This window comes from Melanotaenia boesemani, chromosome 9 (assembly GCF_017639745.1).
Source record: "Melanotaenia boesemani isolate fMelBoe1 chromosome 9, fMelBoe1.pri, whole genome shotgun sequence".
NCBI classification, from domain to species: Eukaryota; Metazoa; Chordata; class Actinopteri; order Atheriniformes; family Melanotaeniidae; genus Melanotaenia; species Melanotaenia boesemani.
This window is the reverse complement of record NC_055690.1, coordinates 7993291-8015761: the sequence shown is the minus strand read 5'-3', so window position 1 is coordinate 8015761 and position 22471 is coordinate 7993291. Positions and strand designations below refer to the sequence as shown.

The 22471-nt window shown below is 39.0% G+C and overlaps 2 protein-coding genes across 3 annotated transcripts; one reads left to right on the top strand and one right to left on the bottom strand.

Moving 5' to 3' along the window:
- Nucleotides 1–251: 251 nt before the first annotated feature.
- LOC121646264 (coatomer subunit beta'-like) lies at nt 252–12020 on the top strand. 2 transcript variants are annotated; one of them, XR_006011598.1, is made up of 23 exons: nt 252–331; nt 779–916; nt 1048–1134; nt 1244–1370; nt 1445–1593; nt 1779–1925; nt 2651–2750; nt 2827–2969; nt 3363–3562; nt 5484–5594; nt 6129–6217; nt 6304–6410; nt 6499–6642; nt 6804–6934; nt 7045–7252; nt 7460–7570; nt 7949–8163; nt 8267–8359; nt 8556–8736; nt 8901–8972; nt 9572–10558; nt 10868–11775; nt 11810–12020. XR_006011598.1 is itself a non-coding variant. In XM_041995161.1 (22 exons), the coding sequence occupies exons 1-22, from the start codon at nt 329–331 to the stop codon at nt 10958–10960; spliced, it is 3636 nt and encodes a 1211-aa protein (XP_041851095.1). In that variant the 5' UTR covers nt 252–328; the 3' UTR covers nt 10961–12020. The 2 variants fall into 2 exon arrangements, 1 of the variants encoding a protein (XP_041851095.1); XM_041995161.1 differs by having other exon boundaries at nt 10868–12020.
- On the bottom strand, nt 12018–19047 carry mrps22 (mitochondrial ribosomal protein S22). The gene is made up of 8 exons (XM_041995162.1): nt 18917–19047; nt 17274–17431; nt 17024–17188; nt 16726–16869; nt 16201–16284; nt 13446–13591; nt 13244–13352; nt 12018–12361 (listed from the first exon to the last, which is right to left on the bottom strand). The coding sequence occupies exons 1-8, from the start codon at nt 19041–19043 to the stop codon at nt 12269–12271; spliced, it is 1026 nt and encodes a 341-aa protein (XP_041851096.1). The 5' UTR covers nt 19044–19047; the 3' UTR covers nt 12018–12268.
- Nucleotides 19048–22471: the final 3424 nt, after the last annotated feature.

Genomic DNA, 22471 nt, shown 5'->3' with positions numbered 1-22471 from the left:
CTACTGTTAAATACACAGAAACTAAGCTAATAGCCACTTGTGATAAATGTTTTGAATAAATGTATATATTTATTTATATGTTTGCTTAAATGTTCTTCACACTAACATTTGTGAAACCTACAAGATCTGATTTGCACTTCAACACCAAATCTTGTGTTTTGGTTCTGTAACGGTACAAAGCTTTAAGGCACATTGTGAAAATCTATACCGGAAGTTGTTAGTTTTTTATGGTTCGCTTAGTTGTAAAAACCTTCTCGGGCAGAGGACAGCATTGGGGCTGTGTTTTTTGTATTGCTGGACAGAAAGTCAGAGACACTGATGTAGAGACATGGTGAGTGTAACAAATAAACAGAATAACATACTGTAGCTTGAAATAGTTTGCTGCTGTTATTTTTATTGTAAAGACACTGTATAGAGTAACTTTTATCCTTAAACTCTTACAGTGGAACTCCACAACGTTGAAAATTTGCTGCACATAGTTTTGGAAAATAAGATTAAAGATTGAATATGTACTATTTTAGAAATTTGCCAAATGAGTTGTATAAGAATATGAGAAGCCATGTAGGCACTGACATGAAAAAAGCTTGAGCAGGCATGCATACAAAATGTGGTATGGGAAGTGGCAAGAGACACACCCCCTTCCCAAATCCACCTAAAAAAAAAAAAAAAAAAAAAAAAAAATACAACTCCATGGGGGTGGACAATCTACAGCTGAGAAAAGCTGACATGACTGGATAATTAATGCTGGCATTGTTCACTGTGATTATATCTAATAAAGCCTCTGCGGCTGGACATCAAGCGGAGGCTGACAGCTCGGTCAGACCGAGTGAAAAGTGTGGACCTGCACCCCACCGAGCCATGGATGGTGGTCAGCCTTTACAGTGGCACTGTTGTGGTCTGGAACCATGAGACACAGGTTATTATGAGTCAGATCACTCAGTTTTTCTTCATCATTAAACTTTTTCAGTCATCACTGCATCAGTCCTTTTGATTTTTTTTCCTGGAAATGAATTCCTACAATATTCTTGCTTTGATCCATCTGTGCAGACGATGGTGAAAACCTTTGAGCTGTGTGATCTGCCTGTCAGAGTGGCCAAATTTGTAGCCAGGAAACACTGGATCATTGCTGGAGCAGTAAGAAGTTTTAAGTGTTTTAGATTTGATTATCATTCATTAGCTCATAAAACCAACGATGCAGCTGTACCAGCGCTTTATTCTTTTAAACTTTTCCTTCTGCCCACAGGATGACTTGCAGATCCGTGTGTTTAACTACAACACTCTGGAGAGGGTTCACATGTTTGAGGCTCATTCTGACTACATCCGCTGCATCGCTGTTCATCCGACACAACCCTTCATCCTCACCAGCAGTGGTAGGAAGCCTTTACATGTCCCATAACAAATTTTAAAGCTGAGGTACTTTATTAATTATTATGTTTTATTCCAGATGACATGTTGATCAAACTGTGGGACTGGGACAGAAAGTGGATGTGCAGTCAGGTGTTTGAGGGACACACCCACTATGTGATGCAGATTGTTATTAACCCCAAAGACAACAACCAGTTTGCAAGTGCCTCTCTGGATAGATCTATTAAGGTATACACACTAAAATACACAATCAGGGAAATAATTATAAGTGGTTACAATGGAGAAAGATGCTGTTTTTCCACTTTAATTGAAGGTAAAGAAGAAAAATCAAGTCTCATTTTAAAAAAAAATATTCAAATCCAAAACACCAGTTCAGGCTGTAATTTATTCACAACTCAACTGCTGTGATGCAGGTCTGGCAGCTGGGCTCCAAGACCCCCAACTTCACTCTGGAGGGCCATGAGAAGGGAGTGAACTGTGTTGATTACTACAGCGGAGGAGACAAGCCGTACCTCATATCAGGGGCTGATGATCATCTTGTCAAGATTTGGGATTATCAGGTAGTCAATTTTTTGTTATTGTACTCATATTACGGTTCTATTTTTACATGTGTCTTCTGGTAATAATTTATAATGACCATTAATACTGCATTAATCCCAATTAAGAAATTCTTTCTCTGCATTTAACCCATCCTATTTGCAACAGGGGCAGTGGTTCTCCCTGGGGAGCAGTTCTAATAGACACAATTAGAACTTTACAGTGCACAAATAACATGAATGATAAGAATTCACAAATATTTAAAAAGAAAATACATCAGACTATAGTAATTAAGAAGAATTTTGAACTTTCCACCATACTGAACATAGATAAATACCTAGAAGACAACATGATGAATGTCAGTGTGCCTTCAAATCGGGTCAGAAACACAAAGCTTTTAGGTTGGAAAGTTATGTAGTCTTGCTGTAAGTAACTGATTAAGAAAGTGAAGCATGTGTTCTGTCCATTGCCATGAGCCTTGTTTCCATTCCTTTTATATTTAAAATTGGAAATGGTGGCAGATGTGGCAATAACAGAAACAGGAATGTATTTCTAATTAGCTACCAGCCAGTGTAGAAAACCAAAAGTGTTCTTTGTCTTCTAGTTTCAAAGCTATGAGACATAAATTTATTGAACATTCACTGTCAGTAGTGATACCATATACCCAAACTCTGTAATCACACACACACACACAAAACACAACATTATGTGAGTAGCTGACTATATCTGGTTTGTGTTTATTCACTAGAACAAAACTTGTGTTCAGACCTTGGAGGGTCATGCACAAAATGTGACGTGTGTCACCTTCCACCCTGAGCTGCCAATCATCCTCACAGGCTCTGAGGACGGTGAGTAAAACACACACACATGCCCCACATGAGCAAAATAACCTGCTTCAATTTGACCACTTTGTTGCCTCCCTAGGCACCGTTCGTGTATGGCACTCCAACACCTACCGACTGGAAAACACACTTAACTATGGCATGGAACGGGTCTGGTGTATATGTGGCTTGACTGGCTCCAACAATGTGGCGCTGGGCTATGATGAAGGCAGCATCATCATCAAGGTGTGTAATCTTTCAGAAACTTGTCAGTATTTCCAAGTTTAGGTAAGGATTTTAGCTCAGGGGTCTGTCAGTAAGGTCTAAAGACCACAGATTTTTAAAGTAATCGTTGTTGCTGATGGGAAATGGAATGGTAAAAAACACAACAGATTGTTAAAACCCACAAATCCCCACAGAAAATAGAAGACATGAACCCTTTATCTCTCACAGCAGCTGTGGGCAGTTATACAATACTCTCTCCGAGCTGTGTGAGCTGAAGGATTTCTTTTTAAGGTTCACCTTCACTGAACTACTCTAAGATTTCCTCATACACAGTTACAATGTTTTGTTTTGTTTTTTTTGTTGTTGTTGTGTCTTTTACATAATCTTTTTTTATCCACTCCCTGACTGTTTCAGCTGGGGCGGGAGGAACCAGCCATGTCTATGGACTCCAGTGGGAAGATCATGTGGGCTCGTCACTCCGAGGTGCAGCAGGCCAACCTGAAGGCTCTGGGAGAGACTGAGATACAGGATGGAGAAAGGCTCACGATGGGTGTCAAAGACATGGGCAGCTGTGAGATTTACCCACAGACCATCCAACACAGCCCCAATGGAAGGTGAGACACTAGTAGAAGCATTGATGGTAAGATGACAGGACATTATTTAACCCATTAAGGCCCATGAAAAAATGGTAAGAAAATAAATAAAAATTTCAGCATGAGGTTTTATTTGGCCTTTTAACAAAATGTAGCAAAAAAATTTACATTTTTTTTTAGGGGGGGGGGTCTACCATTTATTACCATGTGATATATGGGTGGCATGGCTCAGCAAGATAGAGCGACCGGCAACCCAAGGGTCGATCCCGGTTCGATCCTCGGCCAAGTCAAGTCCATGTTGAGGTGTCGCTGAACACTTAATTGCTCCTGATGGGTCGTGGTTGAGCGCCTTGCATGGCAGCTTCCGCCATCAGTGCATGAATGTGTGTGTATGTGTGTGTGTGTGTGTGTGTGTGTGTGTGTGTGTGTGTGTGTGTGTGTGTGTGTGTGAATGGGTAAAGCTTATTTATATATTAAAAATATTATAATGCAGTTTTCTACTTCTGGGTATCTATTAGGGGACAGAAGATGAGTATCAGATTGTGTTCAACAGGATTATGAGCAAAGTTTATACCATAAATTAAAGCAAAATATCTCAGAAACTGTACGTAACAAATATGTCACGTCGGGCTCTTATGGGTTGAAATCACGGAAATGCACATAAAGATTGTGGCATGAAGAATATCTTTCTTTGTCCTCTTGCCCTACTTACCTAATTCCAGTTATAATTCCTAAAAATTGCCCCCATTCTTCTGTGTCTGTATACACATACTGGCCCTTCATTTATCAAATGAACATATGATGAAAATCTGTGTGCACAACCATTTCCAGGCAAGGTATGGTATTTATTAATTTGGACGTGAGCGTAGATCATGTATGCACGTTTGAGTCAGTGTGGATTAGCATTGCAGCACAGCAGACACTGAAAATGACTTTTAAACAAAACTCAGAAGGTCACCTAAGCATAAGCAGACACATATTCAGTACTCAGAATTAACCCATTTGCAAAAAAAAGCACATTAAAATAGATTCCCAAAACAAATTAAATAATATAGCTTACTGATACCGCTTGGAGCGCACACTGACATGCTCAAAAATACTTTGGGTAAATAAATATGATAAACAGCCAAAGCCCACACATGACAGAATGGCTCAAATTCAATAATCCCATAAATCATTATACACTACAATTTTAAATAATGATAAATACAAACAGAAATATGTGTTTGCAAACAAACTGATACCTATATTCACGCTCAGACTGTCCCATCACCCCACTGTCAAACCCTGCCACAGAGCAGAAGCACAGGTCCAATAATGCGCGCACATGCACACGTGCACTGTGGAGCGTTGCTTCAGGTTGCTGAAGGGCAGGTGGATGAGTCTCGGACCAGCGGGGGGCATGCTGCTGTACTCTGTGGAGAAAGTTTGCAACACGTCCTGTGCAGTCCGGCACACCATGCTCTGGCTAACTGAGCCTTTTGATACCCCGGCGCAGCCAGAGGAGCAGATGCCCAGAGAACCCTGCCCAGCACAGCCTCCAATGGGTGCTATACAGAGGAGACAGGAGCTGAGCCATCTTTTCTATACCTAAAAGTTGTATAAGTGCTCTATTTAATTAGTAGGCGAATGTTTCCCATGCTGTGCACTAAAATGTGCAGTTTTTTACTGGATGGGTAGAAATGGACCTTATACAAACATTTAAACTCCTCTCTATGTCCCAAGCATATATTAAATGGTTATTGTCCAAATTAAACCAGTTGGGGTGAATATTTTCCCTAACCATAATAACAGAGGATCGTGATTTGGCAGGTAAAATTGTGGCTACCTGCCTACCAATTCACTGAGGTGAACTTTTGTGCACTTACTTTGTTTGTGGTTTAATATATATATATATATATATATATATAAAACCCTGTTTTAAATGTGTTCTTTCTGGCAGATTTGTAGTGGTGTGTGGAGATGGAGAGTACATCATCTATACTGCGATGGCCTTGAGGAACAAGAGCTTCGGCTCCGCTCAGGAGTTTGTCTGGGCGCATGACTCCTCACAGTAAGTCTGTAATACCAGAGGACTTTATTATCTTTTAAAAACATATTGGTTGTCTTGCAGAGAGTGATGTGAGGATAAATACTTGTCTAATGTATGAATACCAAGAATGAAATAATTGCATTAGATTAGCTTTAAGACAAAAACAAAGCTAGCTTGGGTGAAGAATTGTGGATTTATTCAGTCATGGGAATAAATGAAAGCACATATAAGAAATTATAAGATGTTAGCATGTAGATAATGTTACCTTAAATCATTATCTAAATGCTAACATTAAATGCTCACTGGCTAGCTGTTTCCCTCTGCTTTGACTGTCAGGCATTACTTTATGCTGATAGAATAATCAAAGCTAGCTTTAGCTTGTTTTTTAACACATGGCTAAGAGGAGGAAATTGACCAATCTCTCATCAGGAAACAAAAATGTGTATTTCTATTACTACTTTTAAAATGTACTACAAGATACAAGTGTAAGATAAACACAGAATAATTGCATTTATAGTTTTTTATGTACATTAAGTGTGTTTGTTATATTTACAGGTATGCCACAAGGGAAGGCAACACTGTGGTGAAAATATTTAAGAACTTTAAACAGAAAAAGACTTTTAAACCTGACTTTGGAGCTGACGGTAAGTTTCACTTTCTTATTTTTGTTAGGTTTTTGTGTGTTTTTATGTGTACACATGTTAAATGTTGATATTTCCCTGCCCATCAGGTGTCTTTGGTGGCCTCTTACTGGGAGTGAGGTCAAACAGTGGCTTGGCTTTGTACGACTGGGAGAATGCCGATTTGATCCGACGTATTGAGATTCAGCCAAAGCATGTCAGTGGCAAATAATTAGTGCTGGAATCTGTTATAGCTGTTCTCAGTTTATTGATTCAGCCTTTTAATAATTTATTTATGTCTGTAGATTTTCTGGTCTGACTCTGGGGAGCTGGTGTGTATTGCTACAGAAGAGTCTTTCTTTGTGCTGCGCTACCTGCCAGAGCGAGTGTCAGCAGCCCATGAGTCCAAGGCGGAGATGATGGAGGATGGGATAGAAGATGCTTTCGAGGTTTTTTTTTGTTTTTGTTTTTTTTTGTCCATATTGAATTGATAAGTGTTTGAGAATTTTAGAAAATACTGATTCTGTAGATACAATTTATGTCTGTTTTCATGTTTTTTATGTTCACATTTTATTCATTACCTCTTCTCTCTTTACTGCATATTGACTAGGTCCTGGGGGAGGTCAAGGAGGTGGTAAAGACAGGCTTATGGGTGGGAGACTGCTTCATCTACACCAGTTCTGTTAACAGACTGAACTACTATGTTGGAGGGGAAATCATCACTATAGCTCACATGGACAGGTATCACATGTGTCAATGTTTAAATTCACATTATTCATTCATCTGTATCCACAAATTGAAAATAATAAGAAAAAATAAGAAAGAAGAACTGCATCTCTACTGTACTGCAGGACCATGTATCTGCTGGGCTACATCCCAAAAGATGACCGTCTCTACCTTGGAGACAAGGAGCTCAACATCATCAGCTACTCCTTGCTACTCTCTGTGCTGGAGTATCAGACGGCCATCATGAGAAAAGACTTCAGCACGGCTGACAAGGTTCTGCCCACAATCCCAAAAGAACAGAGAACCAGAGTTGCCCACTTCTTGGAGAAACAGGTATGACTGCCCTCCCAACATTTTACCCTTAAAGTTCATCTTTTTGCTTTTCTTTCTTCTTTTTCTTACTGACTACTTATTATAAAACTTCTTTTTCTTTTAGGATATACATATCAAGGGAGGGATTATGACTCCCCCACAGTTTATTATGTTTACTGTGGTAAATAAAAATGCGTTATTTATTGTGTGTTTTCTTGTGTTGCACAGGGCTTCAGACAGCAGGCGCTGGCTGTGTCCACTGACCCCGAACACAAGTTTGAACTTGCTCTGCAGCTGGGAGATCTCAAGACAGCCTACCAGCTGGCATCGGAAGCAGAGGTCAGAGACCAGTTTCTAGATGTTGTACAGTATCATTTGTATAAGTCTGCTATTAGGTATGCATGCCTACACATCATCTCAGTTTAGTTTGATGGTGAACAATAATTTCTGCATTACTAGAGTGGGCTAATGAGGAGTTTATGTGTATAATAGAACTTCAGAGGATATAAATATAATAAATACAAATGTGTTTCAGTTTTAAATGATTTTATTTAATCAAATGTTGTATATTATGCAGGCGAGTGTATATAGTCATTTGTTTGCCTTATATAGGTGAGTCACAGCCATGAAAGCTTGACAATACACTGAGGTTCATGCTTCTCATCCGGTGATAATTCTCTCCTGTCTTTTTGGCACTACTGGATGCGGGGGCTTCAGTCAGAGCATAAATGGAAGCAGCTGGCAGAACTCGCAACTACAAAGTGCCAGTTTAGTCTGGCTCAAGAGTGTCTGCACCAAGCTCAGGATTACGGGGGATTATTGTTGCTGGCAACCACCTCGGGCAACGTGGAGATGGTGGGCAAACTGGCTGAAGGGGCAGAGAAGGATGGAAAGACCAATGTGGCCTTTCTCACCTACTTTATGCAGGGGAGGTGGGTGTTTGAGGAGCAGGGAAAGTACAGAAGCTGTTCGAGCCAGTTTATATATTTTAACATTTTCTTTTTGTCTTCAATATTTTATCTTTTATTTGCCCAGACTGGAAAAATGTCTGGACCTGCTTATCAAAACAGATCGACTTCCAGAAGCTGCATTTCTGGCAAGAACATATATGCCCAGCCATGTCTCAAGGTACAGTTGAGTGCATAACATATTACCTAAATAGTGGCTCTGTTACATTCATGGACCCTGCAGAATGTCTGCATATGACACTTCTTCATAATTTGAAGAAAATGTCAAGATAAGTTAAATTCTGCTACTCGGGAAGGTTTTCATTAATTACAGTATGCATCACTGAAAAGCCGCATATATGCCTCTCTTCCTCCAGAGTAGTGAAGCTTTGGAAGGACAATCTCTCCAAGGTGAACCAGAAGGCAGCAGATGCTCTGGCTGACCCCAGAGATTACAGCAACCTGTTCCCTGGCCTTGAGCAAGCCCTGCTGGCTGAGCAGTACCTGAAGGAGACTCATGTCGGGGTCAGACCTGCTGCAGAATACCCACTCCTCATGGTCAGTGAGACTCAGCACAACCGTTTTAAAACTTTAACAGACTACGAAGACATTTCATATTATATTGTGCAAAACAAGCTGCAACATTGAGGCAGTTTTAGCTGATTAATTCCACATAAAATACATGTTTGAAATGACGTTTTGCCTGTTTATCTATTCTTTAGCCAAATGAGGATCGGCATGTTCTGGAGGAATCTGTAGGTTTTATTCCCAAAGGGGGGATCACGAAGCCAGAGGTGAGGACTAGAGTCTGTGTGTATGTGTTGCACAATTCAGACATGTTCATGCCCGAATAAGTGCCAATCAGACCATGTCGAAGGGCAAAACACGAATGACTTTAAATTAAACACTTCAACATAATCAACACTACCAAAAAATTTAATATTACAAAATTAACTTTCATCCAAAGATAATCAACTAGCTTTCCTTCCGACCAGATTCCTAACTTGTTAGTTTTTATTCTTATGTGCGCTTACAGACATCAGACAGCAGTGTTCATCAACGCAAGATGAAGCAAATGATGAAATCTTGTTTTCGGTTCACTGTGAAAAACAGGGATGACATATTTGGATGATTGAAGCTTTTACTGTAAAGCAACTAGGAAACAGCTTGTGTTAAAAATGGGAATGTTCATAATCTTGACCATTAAACCAAATGTTTCATTGGCATTTGTAAAATATCCAGCCATGTCTCATTTAAGCAATTGAAAACATCCATACGATGTAAACAAAGGACACAATTACAAATAGAAATGTTATTTGAAATGGGTTTATAATTGCTGGTAAATCACCTGACCAGGAATATAAATGTGTAATTCTGTGTTTTTACTGTACAGGAAGTGGAGGGCATGAGTGAAGCCCTCGTTACGCCTGTGGTGACAGAGATCCCACTTTCAGAAGCTGAAACAGCAATAGTGGATGAGCCAATTCCACCAAAACAGGAGCCTGGTTCTGATCCTGCTTTAGTGGCTGAGGAAAATAATGTGACAGAAGAAACTCCCCCTGTCATCAGAACTCAAGAACAAGCACAGCCTGTGTCATGTGAGGTAGAAGACATAACTGTGAAATCCGAGAGTTTGGTCTCTGAAGAAGAAGGCTTTGTACCTGAGTCCATCTCTGAGGATCCAGCCACAGACTCAGAGATGGTACAGCTCAGTCCGCTGGAAGAAGTCAGATCACGTGCTGAAGTGACTGTCCAGGAAGCGACTCCAGCAGCAGAAACTCAGCCTGTTTCCTGTTTTTCTGAAACAGAAACCATTCTGGCCACTCAAGCGGCAACAGATGAGGCAGAAGTAGGGGAGGATGTCCGGACGGTTGATGCTGTAGTGGCATCAGAATCTGTAGCAGGTGGGAAAATATTCAGCAATGATGAAGATACCATACCTGCAGAAGAGCCTCCCATGATGGGCGGAGGAGCAGAAGAAAGCTCTGCCACACAGGACCTTGTTAAAGATACAGTACAGCCATACGTTGCAGTAGAAGAGCTCATCTCTTTCCACACCACAGACGCTCCAGTGGTGGATGCATCTGTCACGGCCCAAGCTTTCTCCAATTTGACCCTTGATTCATCACAAGACTTGATTGAAGATGCAGCGGTGGTGTTGAGCCCGGTCCCAGCAAAAGAGCCAGAACAAAAGCAACAAAACACAGCACCTCCAGTCGAGGTAGAGGACAAATCAGAGCAGGGGGCTCTGGAAGCTGAGCCAGATATTTTAGTCCCAGAAATAGCTCCTGCAGAGAGGAGCGTAGCAGAGGAGGAGGAGGCAGGTACCGAAGGATCTGAGGAACCTGCAGAAGACCTTGAGGCAGAGATGAATGACGAGGTAAACAAGCTTTAAGCTGTAACATGAATATTAAATATAAACTGCTTATCGAGAAAAAAGTCAGCCTCCAGTTTTTAACTTAGCAGATGATCTGCGGTTGCTTCAGCTGGTCAGGTCTAGATTCAGGACTGTTATTTTTTCTTTCCTGTTTTTGCATAAACTAATCAAAGTGACGCCACAGTCGTGCTGTTATCAAAGCTAAAGGTGGTCCAATACAATGTGTGACCTAGGAGTCAGTAAAATTGTATGTAAAACTTTCAAAGTTCTAACCACGTGTCTCTTCACCTCTACGCACATTTTAAACTGCAGGACCTGGATGATTTGGATCTGGATAACTTTGACCTGGAGGATTTCGACACCCCAAATGTTAACCTAGATGAAGATCTGCTGGGTGAAGACTAGAAGATGATTTCATGAGTTTGTGACCAAACACAAAAAGGGAAGACATGCCACCAACACTTTAACATTTCCTTTAAAGGCAGAGAAACAAAAATGTGTTATAGGATTAATATGGATTGATTTAGGGAAACTGGGCTTTTTTATAAGTTATATGTAGTAAGTCGCTTTGGATAAAAGTGTCTGCTAAATGACTGTAGAATAGAAATAGCTGGAAAATTACAGGTTGCTTCTATTTCATTTGCTGCTGACAGCAATAAAAAGATAAACTTGACACCTACCTCTTAATCTTCCTCAGCCTTTAGGTAACACTGCTGTTGGTCAGTGTTATGAAGCCATTAAATTCAAGCAGAATTTTTATTCTTCTCCATAAAGGAAAAAAGCTCTGGATGAGTTTTTTTTCTAAAGATACAGCGTGTATTCAGAAATGCTGAATAATAGGGATGCGCTAATACCACATTATTTTAAACCGAGTACTTATATTTGTGTACTTGTGATATATCAAATGGATCATCCTCGAAATCTAAGACTGGAAAACTGTCAGAACCTTCATAAAAAGAAGAAAAAGTGGTTTTTGGTGGATTTGGTTCACCTCTGTGACACGGCACATATAACCCTAACCCTCACTGAGTTTGCAAATTTGGGACTTTTAAAATAACACCTGTAATAACTTTCTCGACACTATAAAAAAAAATTATTCTTTGTGTTAATTTTGACAGGCTGTTTTTTGACATTGGTATCAGGTTGTGTACTATTCGAACACTTGTATTAATACAGAGTACGAGTACACCCACATAGTATTGGACCAATACCTGATACTGGTATCGGTGCATCCCTACGAAATAAGCCATTAAGCCCAAGGTGCTGTAATCTCATTTTTATTATTTATGACCTCATCATGTGATGTCTCTCAGAGCCAGAGTAAACACAAAGTGCTTTTCATGGATAATTAAATAAGCTAAGATCAAAGCTGCTTGTTTATGTCTTTTCTTTCCTCTTTGAAATAAAGGCCACTGGATACTATTTTGAACCTGGACTAGAAAAATGAATTAAAAGGAGTTTCTCATTTAGGTCTTCTTTATTATCTGGGTTTCAATTTATATCAAAACAAAATCATGAATATGAAGACATTTAAATTTGCTATGTACATGTGTTTTACTCTGCAATTTAACGAACTTCACATAAAGACAAATTCTCCATGGGGCACATGAAGAAACAGGAAGAGTTCAGTAACGACATGTGGGAGCTAGATCCCACTGTGTCTCAGATTTTTAGGTCCAGTCCTTTTGGTGAGCTGATCTTAGAGTGGCACAGTTAGGCAGATGACCCCTCAGCAGTCCTCTGCTCAAATGCCTGCAGAGCCAGCTCGATGTAGCCTGACCTCTGGGACTCCTTTTGGGCGTAAATCTGCAGAGACAAGCGTTACAGGTTGACATAATGAAAAAGGTGACCACTGCAGTGCAGTTGGGGCTGTGCATCCCATACTCCTGAAGTATAAACAGTTTTAATAGTGAGGTGAAGCACTTTTTGGCTGCCGTGTAATCCAAGATGGCTGCCGTGAAGCTGTGGTGCGACTACTGAGCTCCAACAATCTAACTATATCAACATCCACCTAATCTTAACCAGTTTTCGATTGGTTTAGGACACAAATACCTCTGGATTAAACCATTTCATGAATTTGGTGAAATATTTGGACCTTTTCAGCATAAGTTACAACCTGCTGCAGAAGCTACAACCCGCTGGCAAGCAGATACTATCACCAGACTTTTTTTGTATTATCTATGGACTACATTTGCTGCAACAATGCCCACAGTGAAACTGGCTAAAGATTTGGAGATGATAAAGAAATCTTTGGATTTTATGACACAAGAAATAACTACAGTGGCAAAACAACAGAAAGGCCTACAAGAAGCACTGGATGAAATCAAATTGTATTAGAACTAGACTTACTAAACACAGCTAACATAGTGCCTCTGTTATCCACCATGACTAAACCAAAGGCCTTGGCTGTCATTTAAATGACCCTCCCTGCTAATACAGCCCCAGACCTGATGTATCCTGGCCCCACAGCTCTTCTAGAGACCAACCCAAACTGCTTAGGCAGGGAATCTTAGATGAGTCAGCATTAATGTGACCTCTTAAGAGCTGTTCTGAGCATCCTGGGAGAACAATTTTATTTGACCTGGGTCAAAACGCAATACATAATACACACATTATAAAACCAACAGGGGTGTAAAATAAAGCCATGAATCAGCAGAAGTTTTTTAGCCAAGGCTCAATTGTTCTCACCTTAAGCAGGTCAGTGCCAGTGGCCTGTTGGGTTGCAGCTTCCTGAGCTGACTCACTGTGTGGATGAACCATGTGGAACAGAGACACGAGGTTCACAGCATCCTGAAGCCTGTAAACACACCCACAAATGTCATTTTTAGGCTGCAGCCACAGTGTGGCATGTCAGGAATGTCTCAATTTAAAGACAGGTTAAAAAACTCACAGTTCATTCTTCAGCATGTCCACTATCAGCCCGTCCACCCTGCGAGCATTGGCCAAGTACCAGGCCATGCCTCCAAAGTGTCTGGTGGATCGCAGCAGCCCATATTTCCCATGCTTGTCCAGGTCTTCATATGTGGCTGCATGCACCTGGCACAAAAAATAAAAATAAGATTGATACTACATGCTGCTACAGTGTATACGAAAGGAATTGTTATTCTGAAGCCTTAAGCCATCCAAGTGTGTGGTTACCATAGCTACAGGATCAAGGTCAATGAAAAGGTCGTTTGAACAGGGCCTCAATATTTCTGGCACACCTGGCACAAGAACATCTCCACTACAGCGCAACAACTCATTCAGAAGATGATTCACTTCAATTCAGTTCTTTAAAAAAAGTTTCCTGTCTGGCTTCACTTGGGAAGAGACAGAAAAAGGGTTGGATATAAATCTGCCTTGATGTCTAGATGTTTTCTTTAGAAGATGATTTATATGGAAAGCTGTCATTAATCCAGGCACCCATACTCTCTGACGGCAACATAGAAAAGGTATGTGATTTAATGTAATGCCAATGTTAAAAGCACATCGTTGGATACCCGGGTAGTCTGGGGGACTCGGTATGATTGGGAGGGGAATGTGGAGAAATATTGTGCCTTCGCAGCACTTTACATAAGCTGACCAAACCTCCAGGACAATGTCACAAAGATTTGGGGTTTTGGGGGGCATGGCCCGGAACGACCGCTGACCAAGAAGAGAAAAAGCAGGAAAAAGACTTGATTCATCAGCCAGAGTTCGGACCGATTTGATCCGGTATCGGGCTCCGACATCGATGTGATTCACAGATCGGATATCAAGCTGACATCCCAGATCCAGAGAGGGACCCCTCGTGGTCCTGTGTTTACAAATTACACGTATTTTGCAGGTTTAATCCAAACAAAATATGTTGATGCAGAATCAGCTCATGAAATATTCCCATTAGAACTCGTGTATTTAAATAATTATATATGATTTTGTTTTTTACTCCCTAGTTTCTAGTTTAGATGCAGCCCGCGGTTTAGTTTCCACGGTAAGACGTTCAGCTAAAGGCTATTTACGCTTGACGTAGAAGAGGGATACATAAACGGGAGGAGGGAAAAGGAAAGTTTTCCTGTAAACTTCCAGCAGACAAGGTGAAAACACAACTCATCATTCTGGCCAGTCGGTCTCTGTCAAGGATAATTCTGGAAAAGTCTGCTAACTAAAATGCTGTAATCCTGCGTGACAATGCTACTCACATGAAAGTGAAGGAAGATGAGGGGATCTCCAGTTTGGGCTGTTATGCTCATAAACTGCAGCTTGGTGTGCATGATGGGTTTATTTCACAGTGCAGCACTGGCCATGCTTTCACTAATGGATGTAAACCTGTAGAGCATTTTTAACATTCACAACTAGTGCAGTCTTGTTTGTAGGATCTTCAAACAGAACTAAAATTTCATGCTACATGACAACGTTTGGGCCAGATTAAAGAGCAGCTTTTATGATCATAGGTCCTCTTTAGCAGAAAAGCCCTCTAAGCCGATACTGCAGACTGTCTGCAGCACTGTCAGACTATCTAATGTTCCCAGATTATTCACATACATCCTGATTCTCTTTCAACACACACTTGGAACTTAAATATTAAAAAAGCAGTTGTTACTACTAAAGATAATTACTTTTATTTTTATTAAGATTGTGAAGCTGCTACACATCGTCTTTGATTAACCTTAGAAGGTTTTTTTCTTCTAATTTTGGAAAACATTTAAACTTGATTCATTTATTTTATCAGTTGCTCTCTGATTAAGAAGGGATGTGCGGTTTCTTAGTCTAATGGAATTTTACACAATAACAACAACAGCAATAATGACCAGAATCAAAATATTGTTCATGTAAAGAGATTTGATATCAGAAAATAACACTATCGGCCGATATCCAAATTTCAGATATTGGGATTGGATCGGAAACCCAAAATAGAGTATCGGTGCATCTTTATCATTAACTGGCCAAGAAGGAAAATGGAAATCCTTTCCCTGCAGCCGGCTCATTCACCACAAGTAAACAATGGAGCAACAACAAATACATGCAGTCTTGAGGTTCCTGTTTTCTAGGTTGGTGTTCAAACCTAACACAGTTTTCATAAGATACTGCCCAAAATGCAACGTGTTCCAAGTCACTTCCTTCCTTTGGTTCCCTGGATGGTCCGTTTACTTTCACACTGTAAACAAAACGCACCAGGATTCACTTGCAAGTGAACCACGACCCCAGGTTTTCAAGCAGACCAGAATTTGCTTGACTTGGTCCCCATCTGAGTATGAATAAGTGTTCAAATTACTCCAAATAAACTGTATTATCTGTGGGAGTGGAGCAGGGTTCATTTACTGTAAGGCGGACCAAACAGTACCAATGAGAATGTGCTCTTACTCAAGACTGCAGCACTACTGTTGGTTTATTTACAGTAATCACTAAATTAAATTAATCGTACCGGCCATCTTGATATATTCCTTTTGATCTAAGTTTAATTGTTTGGTTTCAATTTTTACTGAGTAAAATAAGTTAAAAACAAAAGGCTTTGATCATGGTTTACAAAGGCAACATTTTCACAAAAACAGGACATTTTCTCTCTTCGTATTCACTCTGATCTCATATGTTACATCTCGAGAATTAAACTGACAGAAATCTGTCAAAGACAGTTTTACAGTTAATTTGTTGGTCAGGTTAAAATAACAAGAAGCTTAGTTTCAACTTACTTTGATAAAGTCTGAAGAGTCTGGTTCAAATTGAACCAGACACAGGTCCAACACGTCCTCGTGACGATCCTGAGAGAACACCATCTAGTATAAAGAAAGAGGTATAACTCACTTAATACTTAAAACCCCATGATAATCACTGCTCAGAGACACACGTTCTAGTTATTCTGCACAATCAGACCTTATGTCAGGGCTATGTGGGTGTTCACAAAGCTCCTTTTACTTCACATCCAGTCTCAAGTTCTGCGTACAACATATTAAATGTGCACTATTTATTTTTTTAAGATTTACAAGACTTTGTGCCAAAAAAGTTAGATTCTCTTTCCTGTGAGCAGCATTTATCAGTTCTTATTTCAGCTTTGTGAAACCTAATAAAACCTTGAACTGACTTCACAGACAACGTTTTTGTCACAGAATGAATGTTGTGAAAAAAGCGGCTGTGGCAGGAGATGGAGGGCAAGAGTAAAGACGAGAGACAGAAAAAGATACTGTTCGTAAATTCTGTCAGATATTGTACTTTCCCACCTTAAGGTTCTCTTCTTTGAAGAGGAGAGGCACCGTTATCTTGCGTCCTTCCTTGGGGAAGTAGACCTGAATAAGACGGTCCCTCTCCTCCCAGGTCGCCTTCCTAAGAGTCCCATTAGGCTCCCGTACAACTATGAACCTTTCCTAAGAAAATTTAAAAAGGCAGACTATTAGAGATTTACAAATTTAATTAATTTGTATGAGCTGTTCAGGTAACATTGTCACAAAAACAAGCACGGGTGATTGCTGTATCTATCATTCTCTAAAATGATACATACAAAAGAAAAGGTGTGTGTACCCTGTGTGGGATGTTGTAGGTTATGTCTGTGAATGCATATTTGGCTGTGTCCATGCCATCCAGGATCTTATCCTCAGCTAACACGTCATTGATGGGCAACCTCTCTGGAAGAACAGGAGGCATCTGCAGCAGCTTCTTAGCTTGTTCTTTTGCCAACAGGACCGCCTACAAACACAACAGGATTAGATTAAACAAGTGTACAGCAATGTGGACTTGCATGTGTGTATTTTTGCATCTGTGTCAGAGGTACCTGCTCCAACTGTTCATCCGTCATAAGTTTATATGAGGGCGGCTTCAGCTCCTGTTTAATAGGTCGGAACACTTTCTGGAGGTCCAGTCCTGTTATCATGGTGAGGATTTCCTGCACCGCTGGATCTGTAAACTTGGGCTTTGCATTGTCTGTAAGTGCTGCGGATAATGTTACACTTGTTAATGACTTGTACAAACCATGTCTAATGATTTCTGTAGTTTGTGGATGCATGTATTTAAAAAAGACTTCAAGCAACTTTATGACTCAATTTCAACGTATATATACAAAAAGTAAAAAATACTTGTAGCTTTTACCTGGATCTTAGCCTTACCCTGAAAAGTAACTACAGCAGAGTTATAATAAAATCTTTACATGCACATCTGGCTATTCAAATTAATGTAATCCAAACTCTGACTAAATAAATGCTTTGTTAGTTTTAGTTACAGCTTCTTAACAAAGCCTCAGAATTTTCTTCAGCAAAATAAAGATAAACCTTAAATAATTGTGTTTGAAAAGAAAGATGAGTGTCAAATATTAATGGCCAGTTTCAGTCAACAACGGTTAAATCAACAAAGCCATAAAACATAAATATTGGTGACATATTGGACTCTGGGCTAAATTTTAACAGCCACATCAAAGAAGTGGCCAATCTTTGCCTGGAGAATTTATTTAAATACGGGGAGTGATGGATCAACATGATTGTTAGTATGTGTGTGTGTGTGTGTGTATGTATGTATATATAAATTAATTAATTAATTAATTTCAGTAGACTTGACTGTTTTACAATAGATTCTCTAAAAAAGACAATTGCTGCTGCATATGTCTTCACAAAGACCAGAAAAAGGAAACATATCACTCCGATTCTTACATCTACACGGTTTCCTGTGCCCTGACAATATGATTTCCAAATTTTCCACCTGGTGTACAACGTTCTGAATGAATTGGCCTAAATACATATGTATCTGATCTGAGATGCCAAAACAGCCATTGAGACCTATAAGATCATCTGGGTAGTTTGCTTTCCAGTTAAAACTCAACAAGGATAATCAGCATTTAGTTTCTATACTCCTAACATCTGGAACAAACTACCAGAAAATCTGAAGTCTGCTAAAAACTAGTTCTTGTAAATCCAGTCTTGAACATTTTTATTTGCCAGTGCTTTTAATTTAGGTAAAGAGTTTTACCTCATTGTATGTTTTTCGTTGTCTGTTCTCTATATTTTAGTTTCTATTTATAATATTGTTTTTAGTTTGCTTTCATTGTTTTATTTTTCATCTCTTCAATTCTCTTTAGCTTGTTTTAATTATCGTTTAAATGTTTATTTTGCACCTTGCTGTAATGATTTTAATATTTTATGTAAATCACTGAGTTGACTTGAACATTAAAATGTGCCATACAATGAGCCTGCCTTGCCTGACTGAATCCCTGTAATGCCAAAGCAGTGGGCGGATAATAATAGCTCTAAAATGGAATCAAATATTTCTTCAGTGTATGTTTCTGCACCAATAAATAACCTTCTCACTTTAAAGCTATTTGTCAGCCGCACTGCCAGTTGTTGCAGCTAACGATTTAAGCTACAAGGTCAGCACAGTAAACACGAAATTAATTCAGTTGAAACTTTAGTCACGATGAAGAAAACTTACCATTCTCTTTTGTTTCACTGCAAAAACTCCTTAAACTACACCTCATCAACGTTTGCTTACTCCTCTGCACATTTTTCACCCTAGAGTAGCTCCGAAGCAAACACCGTGCCGTACCGAGCGCCGCCATATTTCTTGTGACGTCATTTAAGCGACCGAAAGGCTCGTCAATTGGAGTCATGTGTTCATGGGATATGTAGTCCGTTTTCATGTGAACGCGCAGGCTCAAAAATATTATTGTTTTATTGTCCTACCCCACAACCGATGATGAACTAGATAATAATAAAAATACAGAATGAGAATTCTTTTCTTCTTAGTATTTTTTACTATTTTTTTCTTTTTAAAAAAGAGGTTTCACACTTTCATATTTGTTTTTGAAGGCAAATGGGGCTGTCATTTATTTTCAAAAGATAAGAAAATGATTAATAAAAAATTTTAAATAGATATTAAATCAAATCAACTTGGCAAAATTTCAGTTTCATACAAAAAAAAAATCAAACATTCAACATTTAAAAAGTTTTGGTTTGTATAATTGGGATAATTTGGTATAGAGTTGTAGTTAATGACTGGAATTCATCAAAAATTAAATGTTTGTAAAGTAATAATAACAATGATGATGAAACAAATAAACTCTAAATAAATATAAAATTAAAACTAAATCTAACAACTGAAATGCCAGTTAGATCACCAGGTGGCACTATACTACAACATTTCAAGCAAAACTGCAACGCCTCAACAAAACTAAAACCAAAATCAAACATCTACAGTCATGCATATAGTTTTTTTTTTCAAAGTCTTACAGACATTTGTATTTATCTTCTTTTTTTTTTTTTTTTTTTTTTTTGGTTCAGCTCTGTGTAGCCTACACACACTCCTGACTCATCATGACAGTGTGTTCTTGACTTGGCTGATAATTGTATAATCTGTCTGGATGATAAGTTACACACTCTGCTTTTAAAGAAAAACACACACCACATTTTCTATGTAAAGATAAATCTCCCTGAAGACATTGTCATGTGGTTTATTCTTAACTTTGCCCCCATTAAACACCACAAATACTGCTAGACAGACAAAAACAGTAAAGTAATAAAGTTCATAAAGTTCTAAAATGTTGCCTGATACCCCATAAATTATGTACATAACATACATAACTTAATATTTAATTATTAAAATACAAAAAATGTTTCTCTTTCCTTGTTCATTTTCTTCTTTTTGAAATACTCACTTAATGGACAAATGAACAAGATTATCTGTCATGGAAATAAGGTATTAAATTTCAGTATGAAACTTACATTTCCACTGACTCTTACAAGTTTAATAAAACAATTAGAAGGCATTATTTATTGATTATATTTTATGATTCCATAATTAAAAAAAAGATTTAAAGAAAAAGTTGCATGCATACAAATATAATATAAATAAATGTATAAGTGTAACAATTAAAATAGTTAAAACGGTCATGCAGCAGTTCTTTATGCCATTAAAAAGCCCCTAAATGAAAGGAGGATATTTAGTAAGTTGCCATCTCATAGCTTCAACACCGAGTCATTTTCATGTAAAGAAAATCCCCAGGATTTATCACCTTTGTACACTCAGATCTATGACTGGAAACCAACTGAGTTCTGTCAGCAAATGTGAGAAAATGAAGAAAAGCTGAGGATGAGTAATCCTCAAAGGAAATGTGTTTGGTTTAGCACATCTGATAGATTTTTTTTCACTAATGCATAGTTACAATAGTATTTTAAAGCTGTCTGTCTATAAATGATTTTGATTAAATTAGTAAAACTAATTAGTGTAATTAATGTATTCCACGGGAGTGTTTATTTTTTCAATCAATGCATTTTGTTAAATAGTTCAATCTGAAGTTGAAACCAAAACCACTTTTGAAAACTACTTTTGATGAGGTTGTGCAAGTTATATTTGTTTAGAAATGATCTGTCACAATTAATTTTATTAGGTTATTCCCAGCAACAACAAATAAGTATGAATAATTGTTTAAAATTCATTTAAAAAATGTCATTTGGAAGCAATAATAAATCAATAACCCACTTTTTTCTGTAATGTGAATAAACTCTGCCAATTAGAAAACTGGAGAAAAGAGTGTGTCTGTATATTTTTTAAACAAGTATAAAATGCTATTTCAAGCAATATATTTTTAATATGATACCATTTGTCAGCCTTAAGCCTACGTGTTGACAAGACCATATAAGTAAATGATTGTAAAGAAAAATCTGACTTAAAAGAAACAAGAGCAAAATCATTTCCATGAGAAATGAAGCACAGTATTCTGATTAAATGTTGTTAGAGTGGCACTGGATCATACCTGCTGTGTGTGTTTATGGCACTGAAAAAACATGTGACCCCAAGCAGCAGCAGAGTGACTCACTGCAGTGCTTTTAGCAGCCTACATTTTTGCCAACAACGAAGCTCTGTGGCACCGTTGCATTTAAATAGTTTAGGCTTTGGCTGCAAAAGTCTAACTCTTCCATAAATATTCTCCTACGATCATAGAAAAGTCTGTAGCTATGTAATGATATGAAGCACAGACACTTTGGAATGAAGTGCTCATTAACCATAGATAACACCTCTCTCTCTGTGTGTGTTTCTATCTGTCTGTGTGTGTGTGTGTGTGTGTGTGTCCCTCAACACACACATACACAGAGTACAGTAGCCAAAAGCCTCCCACATGCCTCCACAACCCACAACCCCAAAAACAGCCGCTGCGCTCTGTCCCACCACCACACAGCTCTGGTGATCATTAATACAACCACATGTGCCACGCACAAACTCTTCCTCCAGGATCTTATTTCCCATCTCCCCCACTATCCCCTATTTCCACCCCCCACCCCCACTAATCTGCAGTGGGATTTAGATATTAGGTGGACAGATGGAGGTGTGGCTCAGTCGTAATGAGGTGAGCAGTGGCAGCGAGTCCGGAGGCCCAGACACTGGCGAAACGACGTGTGGATTGAGATGTTGGAGGCCCCAACAAGACCAGATGTACCCAGCTGTCACTCTGCTGACAGAAAGTAATCCTGCAGCCGTAACACACTTCCAGAGAGACAGAGACAGAGACAGAGATGGGATCAGTGTCTCTTCTGTGCAGTTTAAACCTTTAATTTAATTCTACAAAATACCCACACACTTTATCATAAACCTCTGAAAACGATTTTGTACTTCTTCCTAATATTAACTTCTTGTTACACCTGTCATCTGAAAGTAAGTTCACTTTTAATACATGAACTTTATTTGTAATAAAAGTATTTCTTTATTTTCCTTCCTTTTTTGTAAGCTACAAATGCTGTTTTTGAACTTCTGCTGCAGCTACAGTGAATAACTTGAGTGTAAGAGTGTGTGTCAGCGTGACTGGGAGCAGCAGGAAGCTGAGAGGTGAAACCTGAGTGTAGAAGAGGGGCTGGGTGGGTGTGGAGGGGCTGAGGAGCATGGTGGTGGTGGTGGTGGTAGTGGGGCACATTGGGAATGACTCGCCGCATATGTTTATTTAGCTTTCTGCACGGTCAACGGAGAGCAGGTTCAGAGCGGGGTGAAACGGAAAGG